This window comes from Dasypus novemcinctus, chromosome 27, assembly GCF_030445035.2.
Source record: "Dasypus novemcinctus isolate mDasNov1 chromosome 27, mDasNov1.1.hap2, whole genome shotgun sequence".
NCBI classification, from domain to species: domain Eukaryota; kingdom Metazoa; phylum Chordata; class Mammalia; order Cingulata; family Dasypodidae; genus Dasypus; species Dasypus novemcinctus.
The window spans coordinates 38,914,564-38,928,431 of record NC_080699.1 but is presented as its reverse complement, the minus strand read 5'-3'; the positions used below and the strand labels follow the sequence as shown (position 1 = coordinate 38,928,431).

The window sequence follows — 13,868 nt, the reverse complement described above, 5'->3', positions numbered from 1 at the left end:
GATTTTTCAGGTTGATCCTTAGAGGGTTCTAACCACTCTTCGAAGAATTGATACTTGTTTAGCTCAATAGGAGAGTGATTAGAATATGCTAGGGTATTTGACCAATAAAACAGATCCCCAAAGCATCTTTGGAAGGCAATGCCTAGGGGCTTTAACAATCCTAAATTTAAATCTTTCAGACAAAATTGATAATTTGTTAATAATCCCTTTTCAGTTCATGATAACTGGCTACATCATCATCATTTAAGAGCCATCATAGAATTCTGATCCAGAAATTGAAATAAGAATGCCAGCAAATGAGTCTTGAAAATAATCTCACGCAGATGGAGATTACGCCGCTCAGAGTTTGGGGATGAGCCCCTCCTGGACGGCCCTCCATTCTCCCCAGTCTGTCAGCAGAGGGATGAACAAAGCCCCGTGGTTTTCGTGTTTCAGCTTTAACATCCACTGCAGAGCGGCCCAATTACGTTCCTATCTAAGGAAACAGCTATAAATATTGGTAAAGATTTCCCTCTTACTTTTTTCCAGACCTTTTATCTTTGTATTCTGTTGGCCAAGGCCTCTGACCATAGAGCCTCTCTGGGAGATCTGGAGCTTTGTGTTTTTCTAATACAACGTAGGATTCTACCCAAACCCGTGCGAGCAGTTCTGCGGCAAGACTGCCGTGTGCTCCTCCAGGGCCAGAGAGCGTTGCTCCTGCAGAGAGGGGCTGCGTCTCTGCTCTTGCTTTCCTGCTTACCCTCACTATTATCTCTTTAACAACCGTGACGACCTAGGCTTTTAAAGACTGATTATTTCTTTTAATCTTGTCATTTGTTTTGGAAACCTATGGGAGACTAAAGAAAAAATTCATCAAAACAATTGAATTGTGGTTTAATGTTGATTTTTAAAAAGCCACATAGAAGATGGTAAACATCATAAGTTGACAACCAAAGTGTCAACACTACCAGATGGAGATTTCAGCAAAGTAAATTATTGATATAAATTTATACTTATTGCATGCATAGCTTGTTATCAGACTAAATATTTTAATTGGTGTGGGACTGGTTAGGGACATTAAAACTTTTTTAAAAAGCAGTTTAGATATTTGGGCAAATGAAATATAACTCTGTATACCCATAGCAACAGCTTGCTTTATTATTTGTTTGTGTCGTTGGCATCAACTGTTATTTAGAGTCTTGGAATGATAGACTCTCTGGGAGGCACTGTGGAGGACATTCCTGGAATCCAGCCGGCAGTGTTCACGTATCGGTCTGTTCTCTGGATTAGAATCCTCTTTGCTTCTTTTCTTTCACAGGTGGGGCTCTTTCCTGGACACTGTGTTGAGTTAATTAACCAGAAAGTTCCCCAGTCAGTGACCAACTCTGTGCCAAAACCAGGTGAGTCTTCTTTTTCCTCAGTGTGGTTATTTTATCAACTAATTGAAGATAACAGTTTGTCTTCCAGTCAAGTACATAGCTTGTTTTGCTACTCTTTTCATTTGTTGACATGATATACATTTTTAATTTTATGTGGTTTGAATTTTTTACTATAGTCTTATTTCTCTATTGATCATTTCACATAGGATTACATGTATTCAAAATTTTAGAGGATTTTAATAAACTGTTTACTCCATTAAGCTTTGTTGTTATTTGCTTTTTCAGTTATATAGTAAAGTATAGCTTATTAATGAATAAAAGGATAAAAAATACAGGTCTAAAGAACTGACATGGAGATGATATGATTAAAAATTAAATAGATGAAGGGAATATATGTGTTGTTGTTTTTTTAAGATTTTATTTATTTCCCCTTCGCTCCCCCCGCCCAATTATCTGTTCTCTGTGTCTATTTGCTGCGCCTTCTTTGTCCGCGTCTGTTGTTGTCAGCGGCACGGGAATGTCATCAGCGGCACGGGAATCTGTGTTTCTTTTTGTTGTGTCATCTTGTTGTGTCAGCTCTCCGTGTGTGTGGCGCCATTCCTGGGCAGCCGCACTTTCTTTCACGCTGGGCAGCTCTCCTTACGGGTGCACTCCTTGCGCGTGGGGCTCCCCTACGCGGGGGACACCCCTGCGTGGCACGGCACTCCTTGCGCGCATCAGCACTGCGCATGGGCCAGCTCCACACGGGTCAGGAGGCCCGGAGTTTGAACTGCCAACCTCGTCCATGTGGTAGATGGACGCCCTAACCACTGGGCCAAGTCCACCGCCCCAATCACTCTTTTTAAAACTTACTTCTTCACAGAAGGTTAGGGAGCCATTGTTCAGTTTTTCATAGCATTTTGTTTGTTTTAGAAGGAGTAACTTTGTTGCTTAGTAGAGAAAATACTTTAGCACAGTGCTTACCTATTACTACTCTTAGTCTCTTTTCAGAGCATTTTATCCTCTGTTAAATCCTCCTTTTGGTAAACCTCATAAGAAAGCCTCTCTCAATGGGTACCTGTTCTGTAAATGTGCATTATTTATTCTGCCAACTGTACATTTCTTTTTTTTTTTAAGAGAAGTTGCAAGATTAAAAAACAATCATGCATAATGTGCAGAATTCCCATACACTACCCCTCCACCAACACCTTACATTGTTGCAGAACATTTGTTAGAGATTATGAAAGGACATGACCAGACTATTACTACTAATCATGGTCCATAGTATACACTTGGTATGTTTTTTCCATACACCTTCTATTATTAACACTATGTATTGACATTATACATTTGTTATAGGTCATGAGAGAACACTCTCATGTTTGTTCTGTTAACCACAGTCCATCTTCTACCACATGGTTCACTGTGCTGTACAGTCCCATGCCTTATACTTTCTGTCCAAAGTGTACACTCAGTGGCTCTCACTTTCATCACAGAGTTGTGCAGTCATTGCCATAATAAATCTTTGAACGTTTTCCTTAATTCAAAAGAAAAAAATCCCATATCCCCTTTATTGACCCTTAGTGTTGATATAGTGACTTCTTTGACATTGATGCATAAATATTACAATATTGCTCTTAACTATGGTCCATCAGTTACATTTATTGTATTTTTCCCATCCGTCAGTATATTCTTACCACCTTGCAATAGCGATGTACATTTGTTCTAGTTCATAGAAGAACATTCTTGTATTTGTATTATTAACCACAATCCTTATACCCCTCTGGGTTCACTATTCAATCCCGCGATTATTCTCTAGCTTTCTTTCAGTTGACGTTTACATCCCTCAAATAATTTAGTAGCTTTTGGTATAGTCACAGAGTTGTGTAGCTATGACCATAATCAGTTTTAGATTTTCATCACCCTAAAAAGAAATCCCATACCCACTAGCAGTCCCTTCTCATTTCCCCTCAATCCCCTTCGGCCTACCAACTGTTAATCTACTTTCTGTATCTGGGTTTGCCTGTGCTGGATGTTTCATATAAATGGATTTATACAATATGTGATCTTTTATAAATGGCTTCTTTCACTTAGCATAATGCCTTCAAGGTTCATCCAAGCTGTAGCAGGTATCATTATTTAATTAATTTTTCATGACTAAATAATATTCCAGTGTATAGACATATCACATTTTATTCATTCATCAGTTGAATGAATTCAAGTTGTTTCTACTTTTGGCTATTATAAATAATGTCAGGTACAAATTTTTGTGTGGACATAGGTTTTCAGTTCTCTTGAGTATATGTTTTTTGAGGAACTCCCAGACTGTTTTCCAAAGCAGCTGCATCATTTAACAATCCTACAAGCAGTATACGAGGGTTCAGTTTTCTCCATATCCTCACAACACTTGTTATTATTTTTTAAAATAATTTAAAATTTTTATTACAGCCATCTTGGTGGGTATGAAGCAGTATCTCAGTGTAGTTCTGATTTGCTTTGATTATTGAATTGTAAGGGTTCTTTATATATTCTAGATACAAGTGCATTATCAAAGAATTGATTTGCAAAATTTTTCCCTTTCTGTGGATTGTCTTTCATGTTCTTGCTGATATCCATTTGAAGCATAGAAGTTTTTTATTTTTATGAAGTCCAATTTATTTTTTATTTTGTTGCTTTTGCTTTGGTGTCATATCTAAGGAGGCTTTGCCTAACCCAAGGTAATGAAGATTTACTCCTGTATCTGCTTCTAGAGGTTTATAGTTTAAGCTCTTATATTTAAGTCTGTGCTCCATTTTAAATTAATTTTAGTGTATTGTGTGAGTTAGGGGTTCAACTTCATTTTTTGGGTGTTGAAAGCATTTACATTTACTGTAGTTTATGATATTGTCAGGTTTCTTTTTAATTTCTTAAATTAATTTTATTTATACACACTCCATGTCCACCAAACATCAACTTCCTTCCTTTACATGTAGATTTCCAGTTGTCCCAGCACCATTTGTTGAAAAGACTACTCTTTTCTCAATGAATTATTTCAAATCCTTGTGGAAAACTAATTGATCATAGGCACAAGGGTTTATTTCTGAACTCTCAATATTATTCCACGGATCAATGAATCTTGTCTTTATGCCAGAATGTCTTTTATTTCCATTGCTTTGTGGCTAAGTTTTTAAATCAGGAAGTTTGATTCTCTCCTACTTGTTCTTCTTTTTCAAGATTGTTGTTGTTATTCTGAGTCCCTTGCAATTTCACATAAATTTAAGAATCAATTTGTTAATTCTTCAAAGAAGGCAGCTGGGATTCTTGTAGGGATTACATTGAATCTATAGAGCACTGGTAGTATTTCCATCTTAACAATATTAAGTGTTCCAGTCCATACAAACAGGATGTTTTTCCACTTATTTAGACTTTCTTTACATTCTTTCAACAAAGTTTTGTGTAATAGTTTTCAGAATATACGTCTTGTATTTTTCGTAAATTATTGTCCTTAGTATTTAATTTTTTGGATGCTCTCTTTATTTTTCATGTTGTTGGTTGTAAGTATATAGAAATGCAATTGCTTTTTGTGTATCTTGCAACCTTGCTGAACTTCTTTATTGGCTCTAGTCATTTTAGTGGATTCCTTTATACACAAGATCGTGTCATCTGTGATGAGAGATTTCCTTTTTCCTTTCCAATTTGGATGTTCTTTATTTCTTTTTCTGCCTAGTTGCCTTGGCTAGAACCTCTCATAAAGTGTTTTATAGAAATGTTGAGTGCAGATGTCCTTATCTTGCTCCTGATCTTAGGGGAAAAGCATCCAGTGTTTCATCATTAAGTGTGATGTGAGTTGTTGGGTTTTGTTAGGCTTTTTTTTTTTTTTTTTAGTTTGAAGCATTTCTCTTTAATTCTTAGTGTTTTGAATGTTTTTATCATGAGAAAGCGTTGGATTTTTGTCAGATGCTTTTTCTACAGCTACTGAGATGATTATGTGTTTTTTGGTCATTATTTTGATATTATTAAAATTCAACATAAGTTATCATTCATTGTATATTTTTATACATCTTTCTGTGGTGCAAGCTATTAGTTACAACGTTATTAACATTTTAATCTATTAGTTGTCTAGTTTTTATAATCTTGATTCAGATGTACTGTGAAGGGAGTTTTAAAAATTAGTTTAATATTGGTATTAAATTATTGGAATAGTTTTTGTAAGATTTGAATGGGAAAATGACACTTCATATAGAGATAACCTCTGGAAGATTTTACTACTTAGGAAACTTGATCAGTTATTGATAGTTCTTGAAAATAAATTTCTGTTCATAGACTTGTGTTACATTATTAATTCTAAATTAGTAATGACATTTAAAAAGCAACCCACCTTGAAAAGCTTGTATTTGATCTTGTGATTATTCTGAGCAGCATTGCGGAGTTGACATAGGGAAATGTGCATTCTTAATAGATTTTGGAAAGGATGATGTGAATTCTATCTGCCTCAGGCCTGTTTCACACTTTAAAACTGTCCTTGTCTACAGTATAAACAACTTAAATGTTCTATTTATTTTTAACATTGCCATCTGTCACTGTTATATGCCAAATCTGAAAGAAGCAGCTATAGTTTGAGACTGAAAATTTAAAGCTTGCTATACTATTATACAACAAGTTTAATAGGAAAAATTTTCCTCTTGAAGCTGTTCCTATAATCTTCAGTACGTTTAATTGCTTATGTGTCCAGAAATAGAATTAATGATTCACAATGTCCTAATCCAGTTAACAAGTATCCATGGTGCCTGAAGAAAAAGGTGAGAGAGCGATTGAGAGAAGAGGAAGAGTGGAAGAAAGAAGAAAGGTGGAAGCTTTTTCGTAGGAAATTGGCATTTAGTTTGTTCACCATAGGGTGTGGTTTGGTGCAAAAAGATGGAGTGGAGGGGGTGGATGAGGAAGGGATATAGCACATGTGATTTTCTTTGTGTTTGCCTGCTTGGGATTTACTAATTTGGATCTATTTATTGATACCTTTCTTAAATTTTTTAACATTCTCAGCTCTTACCTCTTCAGATATTTCTTTTGTCTGGTTCGCTCTCTCTCCTTTCCTTTATACATCCTTTATGCTCTTCAATATTGTTCCACAGTTCTCAGACTCGCTGTTGTTTTTTCCACTCTGCTTTCTCTTTTCATTTCAGCTTGAATATTCTCTCTTGATCTGACTTCAACTTCACTGATTCTTCCTTTTGTTATGTGCGATCTTAAGTCTATCCAATAAGTCATTCTATTCTCATGTCATATTTTTTATTTCTAGGAACAACATCGATTTCACATTGGAATTCCCCATTTTTTCACATTATTTCCCATTTTCACTAGAGAGAGGAAGGGTGGCGACAAAGCTAAGTTTCCACCTGAACTTCTAGGACTAGAGTATTGAGGCAGATCTTATCTCTGGGAAGAGTTAGAAAAGTTGAACAGAAATATAAAAACATCACTTTGAAGCACTGGAGAGTTAAAAAGGCAGTAGGCAGAAGAAGGAAACTGAGAGGGGTGACCCTAGCACATGGGGACACTTTCCCCGTGAAATATCTGCTGTGGAGTAGAGAAGCCATAGGACTAGGGAGCAGAAGTAAGAGTTCAGAACCTAACACGTAGAGGTGCTGATAAATGCCCCAAATTTTGAGTTGGGAGTTTGGTGGAAACTGACAAACTGATTTCAAAATGTGTATGGAAATGCAGAGAGCCAAGGATACCCTAGGCAGATTTGAAAAAGAACAAAAAAATAGACTTACTATAATAAATATCAAGACTTACTATCATATAAAGCTGTACTAATTAAGATATTGCTATTGATGCAAGGATAGACAAATAGATCAACGGAACAGAATAAAGAATCCAGAAGCAAACCTATGTGTATATAGATACCTGCTCTGTGGCAAAAGTGGCCCTGCAGAGGCATCTGAAAAGGACGGTCTCTAATCAAGGGGTGCAGGGTCACCTGAATATCTGTGCAAGAAAAAGAGGGAGAGAGAGAATTCTTACCCCTGTTTAACCCCATACCAAAAAAAGAACATCAGTTCCAGGGGAATTATATGTCTGTATGCAAAAGGTAAAGCAGTAGAACTGTTAGCAGTTATCACAGTAACTGTATCGTCCTTACGTCTAAGCCAGGGGTGGTGATCTATGTGCACGACCTTGGTCTAGACATGAAGACCCTTGAGACGCTGAGGAGCTGTGGTGACTTGGAATTTGTGAATGAACAAAACTAAACAGATAACCAGCTTCTTACGGTTGTTAGATCTAAAACTGAAAATCACAAAGAAGCTGGGCCTCTACACAAAAGTGAATTTTGCTCATTCAGAGATTTAAACTTTTTTTTTTTTTTAATGAAATGTGTAGTAGATACCTTACTTTCCATTCCTGATAGAGCTTTTAAAAATGGTTTCATTGGATATAGGGCTTAAGAAGTCATTATAAAATGCAAATAAAGTTTATATGTTGCAAATCTGTGAAGACTATATTTGCTGTAACTTTACTGTGTTTTTTTCCTAGTAACTTAAGGGATGGATATTTGGGGTTGTAGTTTTATTTTACTAATATATGTAGCTTCTTTCATTTTCATTGGCATTGCTTTTGCAAATTTTTGCTTTTCTTAACCACATTCTATGAGCTGGTCATTCTTCTCCCCCATACCTCCTACCATGGTACTGCCATTCACTTTGATTAATAAATTGAGTGCTTGATAGGAGATGCTGCTTCTGCTCAGAGATGGCCCATAAACCTATAATGTGAAATTTAGCAGGAGATGCTCTTTAATGACATTACATTTACAGTTGTTTTGAACTGAAATGATTAAAATTTTATTGGGATAACTATATATATAATTCCAGATATACATAAAAAAATATCTAAAATATAGAGTTCAGAACTATTCTGTGGTGTTAGATGTTAGGACTTTGGGGAGGAGAGAGGTTGCAAATGAGTGTAATGGGAAAGAGAGATCCTGGACTTTCTTTAATGTTATTTTGATCCAGATGGTGATTATACAGAATTGCTTACTTTCTGAAAATTCATTGTGTTGTACTTAGGAGCTCTGCAGTTTTCTAAATGTGTCATATTTCAATGCAATTTTATTTAAAATAAAAAGCCCTATGATACTTGAAGTTTCCTTTCATGTAAAGCAATAGAAACTCCCTGTTGGAAGGGGATAGAGAAACTAAAGGAAAATATTTCTTAGTGCTCACCATAGACAGAATTATTTTGAGCCATTGAGATTACTGAAGAGGGGTTAGATTTCACTTTACATTTTTAAGTATACCTTCCATCCACATGAATATTCTTTGCAGCATTGCTTTAATACAGAATGGTGCAAATAATGTGAATGTCCATCAGTGGATGAATGACTTAATATTGATACATTCATTCTGTGAAATACTACATGACCATCAAAAAGAATGAGGTAGAGGCCATATATATGAACCCAGAAATTTTTTTCTATGTTCTATTGTTAAATATAAAAGCAAATTACAGGAGAATATATGCATTAAGATCCCACTGTCAGTACACAGGAGAGAATCTGGGAGAATACATACCTAAGTAGAAAGGAAATGGAATTGTAAAGATAGTGAGAAATCTTTTATTTTTATTCTGTTTGCTCCTGTACTATTTAGATCCTCAACAAAGGACATGTATTACTTAATAAAATATGAAAGAAAAAAAAGATTGTAATCTCCCCTGCCCAAATATGTAGTTTCCAGTGATCCTTCTTAGAGCAGCCACTCTCTTCTTAGAGCAGCCACTCCATAAAGTAGATACTTTTTGTGGCAATAGATCAATGCAAATATTTTATTTCATTTATATATCTTTGTGAAAAGCAGCACAGCTGAGGGGATGGGAGCACAAGCTCCATGTTTGGGTTTTAGCCACTTGTTCCTATCTGTGTGCATGTCACTCAAGAAATATTTCCTATTTCCTTATCTAAAAATTGAGGCAAGATTCTAGTGAGGTTTAGGGATAAAGCATTTAAAGCCCCTGCAGAGTTAATAAATGGCAGCTGGTATTATATAACATTCAATGTTTTTGTTTTTCTACTGTTACTTGTTTAAATACAAGAGTGCCAAAAACTAGACCTGTTGAGTTTATATACCTGCTTATTTGATCGGTTATTTCCTGGGTGTAGCCCTGAAACAAATCAATGACAGTAGTTCCAGGGGGCCATGTGGGAGAGGCAGCCTCTTTGAATGGGTACTTGAACCAAGTTTGCATCATGAAGTTTTGTCTTTTTAAGTGTTGTTGTTAGCAGACAAAGAAGTAGCAGAGGCTTTCAATTAGGGAGAGGTCGTAGTAATTAGATGTAACTGTGGTGAAATCTTTACGTTTATTTAAGAAGTAATCTGTCAGGTAGCCCTGTTTTTTTTTCTTTTTTTCTTTACCTGTCATTTTATGTGAAGTGAGCACCAGACATTCTATTTCAAGTAAAATAGGTCCAGGTTCTTACTTACCCTAGTTGGGTAAGTATTGCGCATTCGCCACATTAAACATACATTTACTGGCCTTCTGGAGGCTAATTCTTTAAGACTCAGACATTAAAATCAGTACCCTGGAGGCACTGATGTCAGATTCCAAGTACCAAAACGCTGGAATGCCTGCAGAAGGCTTCTCCCTGAAGACATTGTAAGGATAGCTCAGAATACTTTTTTCTAACTCTGAATCAGAGAAAAACCAAAAAATTCATAAATCCTTATGTTTGTAAACTGCTTTTGAATGTTAAAATACTTGTATTCCATTATTTAAATCAAAACTTGAACCTCAGTAGAGCACTGTGTGGTAGGTGTTTCTACCCCTCACTCGTTTTTTTAAACAAATGAAGCAGAATTGGTAAAGGGACTTACCTAAGGCTTTACAGCTAGGGCCTGCTGGCATCTCCTGACACCGGCTCCCGACGCCTCCTGACAGCAACAGCCGCAGCTGACATTTCCTTCACATTTAGTACACGCCAGGCTCTGTGCCAGACACTTGACACAGACGGACTCATTTGGGATTATTAATTAAAACCCAGGTTTTTTCCCATCACAGAACATTGAATAGAGTTCAAGTTTGTTGTTCTTTCCAAAACAAATGTGTATTAATATCTTTTGCTTTTATTACCAATAGGAGTAAATAAAAATATATTTGAATTTCCACAAGGCCTAAATGGACAAAACAGAAATTAGGGCAAAAGTTAGCATAATTTGAGGATAAGAATTGCCTATAGGAACCTACTTAATTTGCTAATTTTGTTTTCAGCCACTTTCATTATAATAATTGCATAGGTTCTAATATGGTTCTAATTAACTAAAAAGACCTTTCAGTCTTTTTTCATTATGTATGAAGCTTAACTTCACACTCTATTTTATATGGCATTTTCAGCCATCCTTCCTTTCCATTCTCCAGGTATAGTGATGAGTTATCTCATTTTAAATTTGATACCGCACTTTTTATGCCTTTTTGCCCCTACCTAGATTATTTTGCTTGAGGGAAGATATTCTGATTTATATTAATTTGCATTCTTTACTCATAATGGATGCTCCAAAACAGTTCTAGATTGATTATTATAATCATGGACAATTTAAATGGTAGTTATTAAAAATACTTTCTGAATCTCTATATTCCCTTTAGCTAGTGCTAGGAAATACTGTTTGCTCTGAGTAAAGCTACCTTTACCTTGAGGTCATCTCCAGTATTCAGTCACTCATCTAATATTTATTGAATACATCTTAAGTGCTAGGGTTAAAAGAGTGAACACAACAGACAGAAATTCTGCTATTTTGGACATGAAGCTGACAGAATTGCAGACACGTGCGAATCATTCAGGTGATTTTTATGACAGAATGTTGGAACGCAGCCTTTGCCTTTCCAGTGAATTCTCTCCTGGCCTCACTCACCCACACAAAGTACATCTTTGGTCCTTCAGAGGTGGGTGGCTTCCAAACTTTTTGTTGAATATGAGAGAAAAATGATGTGACTTTGCCTATGCTATAAGAAGTAACTAGAAAAAAAAAAGTAACTAGAAGAAACAGGATATACTTTGCACTCAACCATATTTTTAAAACTTTTCATCTTGAAATAATTATAGACTCAGAGTAGTTGAAAAAATAGCACAGAGAGGTCCCATTGTACCCATCATCCAGTCTCTCCCAGTGGTAACGTCTTATGTAACTATCGTACATTATCATAACCAAGGAATTGACATTGTCACAATACAGTTAATTAGGACCCAGGCGTTTCTCCAAATTCACCATGTTTTACATGCACTCCCTTTTCTTCCTTATGTTTTTGTATGGTATAGATCTCAGACTTCTGGGTTTTTGGTGAGAGTTATTGTCATTAACTGTGGAATTCTCCCATAGATAGGAAAATTCCTGGGGGATTTATCTGTGCTTACAGGTTAGGGGATATAAAGGGCTTATAGCAAGTTGAGTTAAACATCCCAAAATGGCTTTTCTATAGTATGTAGTTTTTCTTTCTCACCCTCCCTCACTCCCTCCTCCTTGCCTCTTCTCTCTCTTTCCTTCTTCTCTTTCCTTTTTCTTTCCCTTGCCCTTTTTTGCCATCCTTAGTACTGACCAAGGAAAGTTAGTTCAAAAGTAAAAAAGAAGAGTGGATTTCCCTTCTCCATTCTGAATAAACATTGAGGGTCTTTTTTCCTAATTAACAAAGTCCATAAATCCACACCTGTACCACTGGCAACAATTAACATATTTTATTCCTGTTACATACCAGAATTCTCTAGAGTTTTTCATTTTAAAATTACATCAATTTTTTTTCTTTTTGTGGCCTACCATTTACCTACAAGTTTATATTCAGAGCTATGTTCTGAGAGGAAGGAAAGAATGAATTTGATCAATAGCAGAAGATTTTGGCACAGTTGCACAGTTAATACTCCCTTGCATATATAAGATCTGCCAATTACTAACTGTGTGACCTTGGCAAATTCCTTAACCTTTCTGTCTTGGTTTCCTCATCTATAAGACAGGGGCAATAATAGTGTCAACTTCATAGGGGATACTGAGGAGTATTTTTAAAGTGCTTAGAATAGTGCCTGGCACATAGTAAGCGCTATAAAGCTATTTTGTGCATTAAACAGAAACAAATAATATGTGCGTAGGGCATGTATATTGTTAGTAAAAAGTCCTTTGGGACAGAAGGTAGGCCATTCTTTTCCAATTCATCCCCTTCTTCAAATCTGAGAATAACAGTAATGTTCTTTAGTATAAATATTGAATCTTTCAGTACTTACACTGTATTTATGCATGTAATCCTAATAAGAATATTTTAAAAAGTTCCAAATTGCGATTGGTTGAGTGCCATTTTGCTAATAGTTGTGAGGTATTGTTCACTTCTGCTGACTAATAGTTAAGGTAGAGGAGGAAAGAAATATCTTTGGGCCCATGGGTGAAATACTTATATATTTAACTACTGGGCAGCATATGAGGGAGGAATTAATACTTGAAAATCTATTTAATACTGGATTTTTAAATTCTGAAAATCCGTCTTCTTTTTCCCAAAAGATGCGAAATAGATGGTTGTCCTGAGAACTGTTCACACAGGGGCAGTGCCAGTTTATACTCTTTAAAAAAGTGTGAGTGGATTGACAACCACAGCTCAATATCAGCAAGGATGTAAAAACAGTCCGGCATGTCGCCTTAGCGTGTGGCTCCTGGCCTAATGATTCAGCCTTTTGCTGGCTGTACTTCCTCGATGATCAATTACCTGTCCTGTTTTATGTGGACCTCAAGTGTGTCAGCATTTCTGTTAGAAACTGTCTCCGACCTAGATCTGAGATAGCAAATCTAAACAGTTGATGAGTCAGTGATTTCTTATAAAAGCTTAAAGACTGAGGAAAGGACGGTTTTTTGGCTGGTGTTTTCTGATGAGGAAATGCTCACGGGGAGAAGCCGGTGGGTGGAGCCGCACTGGCCCAGCCTGTTCTGCCAGTGGGAGGTCAGGCCGGGGCGGAGCGGAGCTCGCTGAGGGAGAGGGAGTTAGCTCCCCAGCGCCCCGGGCTCTCACAGGCAAGGCACTCAGCCCGTGAAGCACCCAGAGCAGGGCCAAGAAGCCAGCTCCCGGGGGACCCGGCCGCAGCCCCGCAGCGCCCTGAAGATTTCACCCCGAGCGTCCTGGGGTGCAGGGTCTGAGCCGGCGCGCGGTAGGTCCTCCTGCCAGCTGGTGCACAGCAAGCAGAGCTGCTGCAGCCTGGCAGTGCTGCTGCTCAGCCGCCCTTAGGAGTAACCTGAAGACCTGAGCCCGAGACCCGAGTCACAGCAAGAGGTAAGGAGATGGCAGTCAGTTACCCAAAGGCTGGATTCAAACAGCATTCAGCCTACTTCACCGAGACTGTTTTTAGGTTATATTTGGATACTTATTACCTTGGTTGCTTTTGGGTGACTGGTTAATTATTTAATCATCTAGAAATTGAATGAGTGAACAGTAATATTTGACATGTTTAGAGAGCAATGGTCATTTTTAATGTAGGGATTTGTTGTTTGTACCTCATAGGTATTAGGCAGCATGTTTCTTACTTTCCTAGTC

General features: G+C 37.0%; 1 protein-coding gene across 5 annotated transcripts in view; it reads left to right on the top strand.

Moving 5' to 3' along the window:
- Positions 1-13,868, top strand: part of ARHGAP32 (Rho GTPase activating protein 32) — a 326,449-nt gene that overhangs the window by 261,620 nt on the left and 50,961 nt on the right. For 4 of the 5 annotated variants that reach the window (XM_058289085.2, XM_058289083.2, XM_058289084.2 and 1 more), the window contains one exon: positions 1,298-1,379. In XM_058289085.2, the coding sequence (XP_058145068.1) occupies positions 1,298-1,379 (82 nt within the window). Of the gene's footprint in view, positions 1-1,297; positions 1,380-13,269; positions 13,608-13,868 lie in introns of those variants that run through there. The other variant, XM_058289086.2, reaches the window with a different exon arrangement.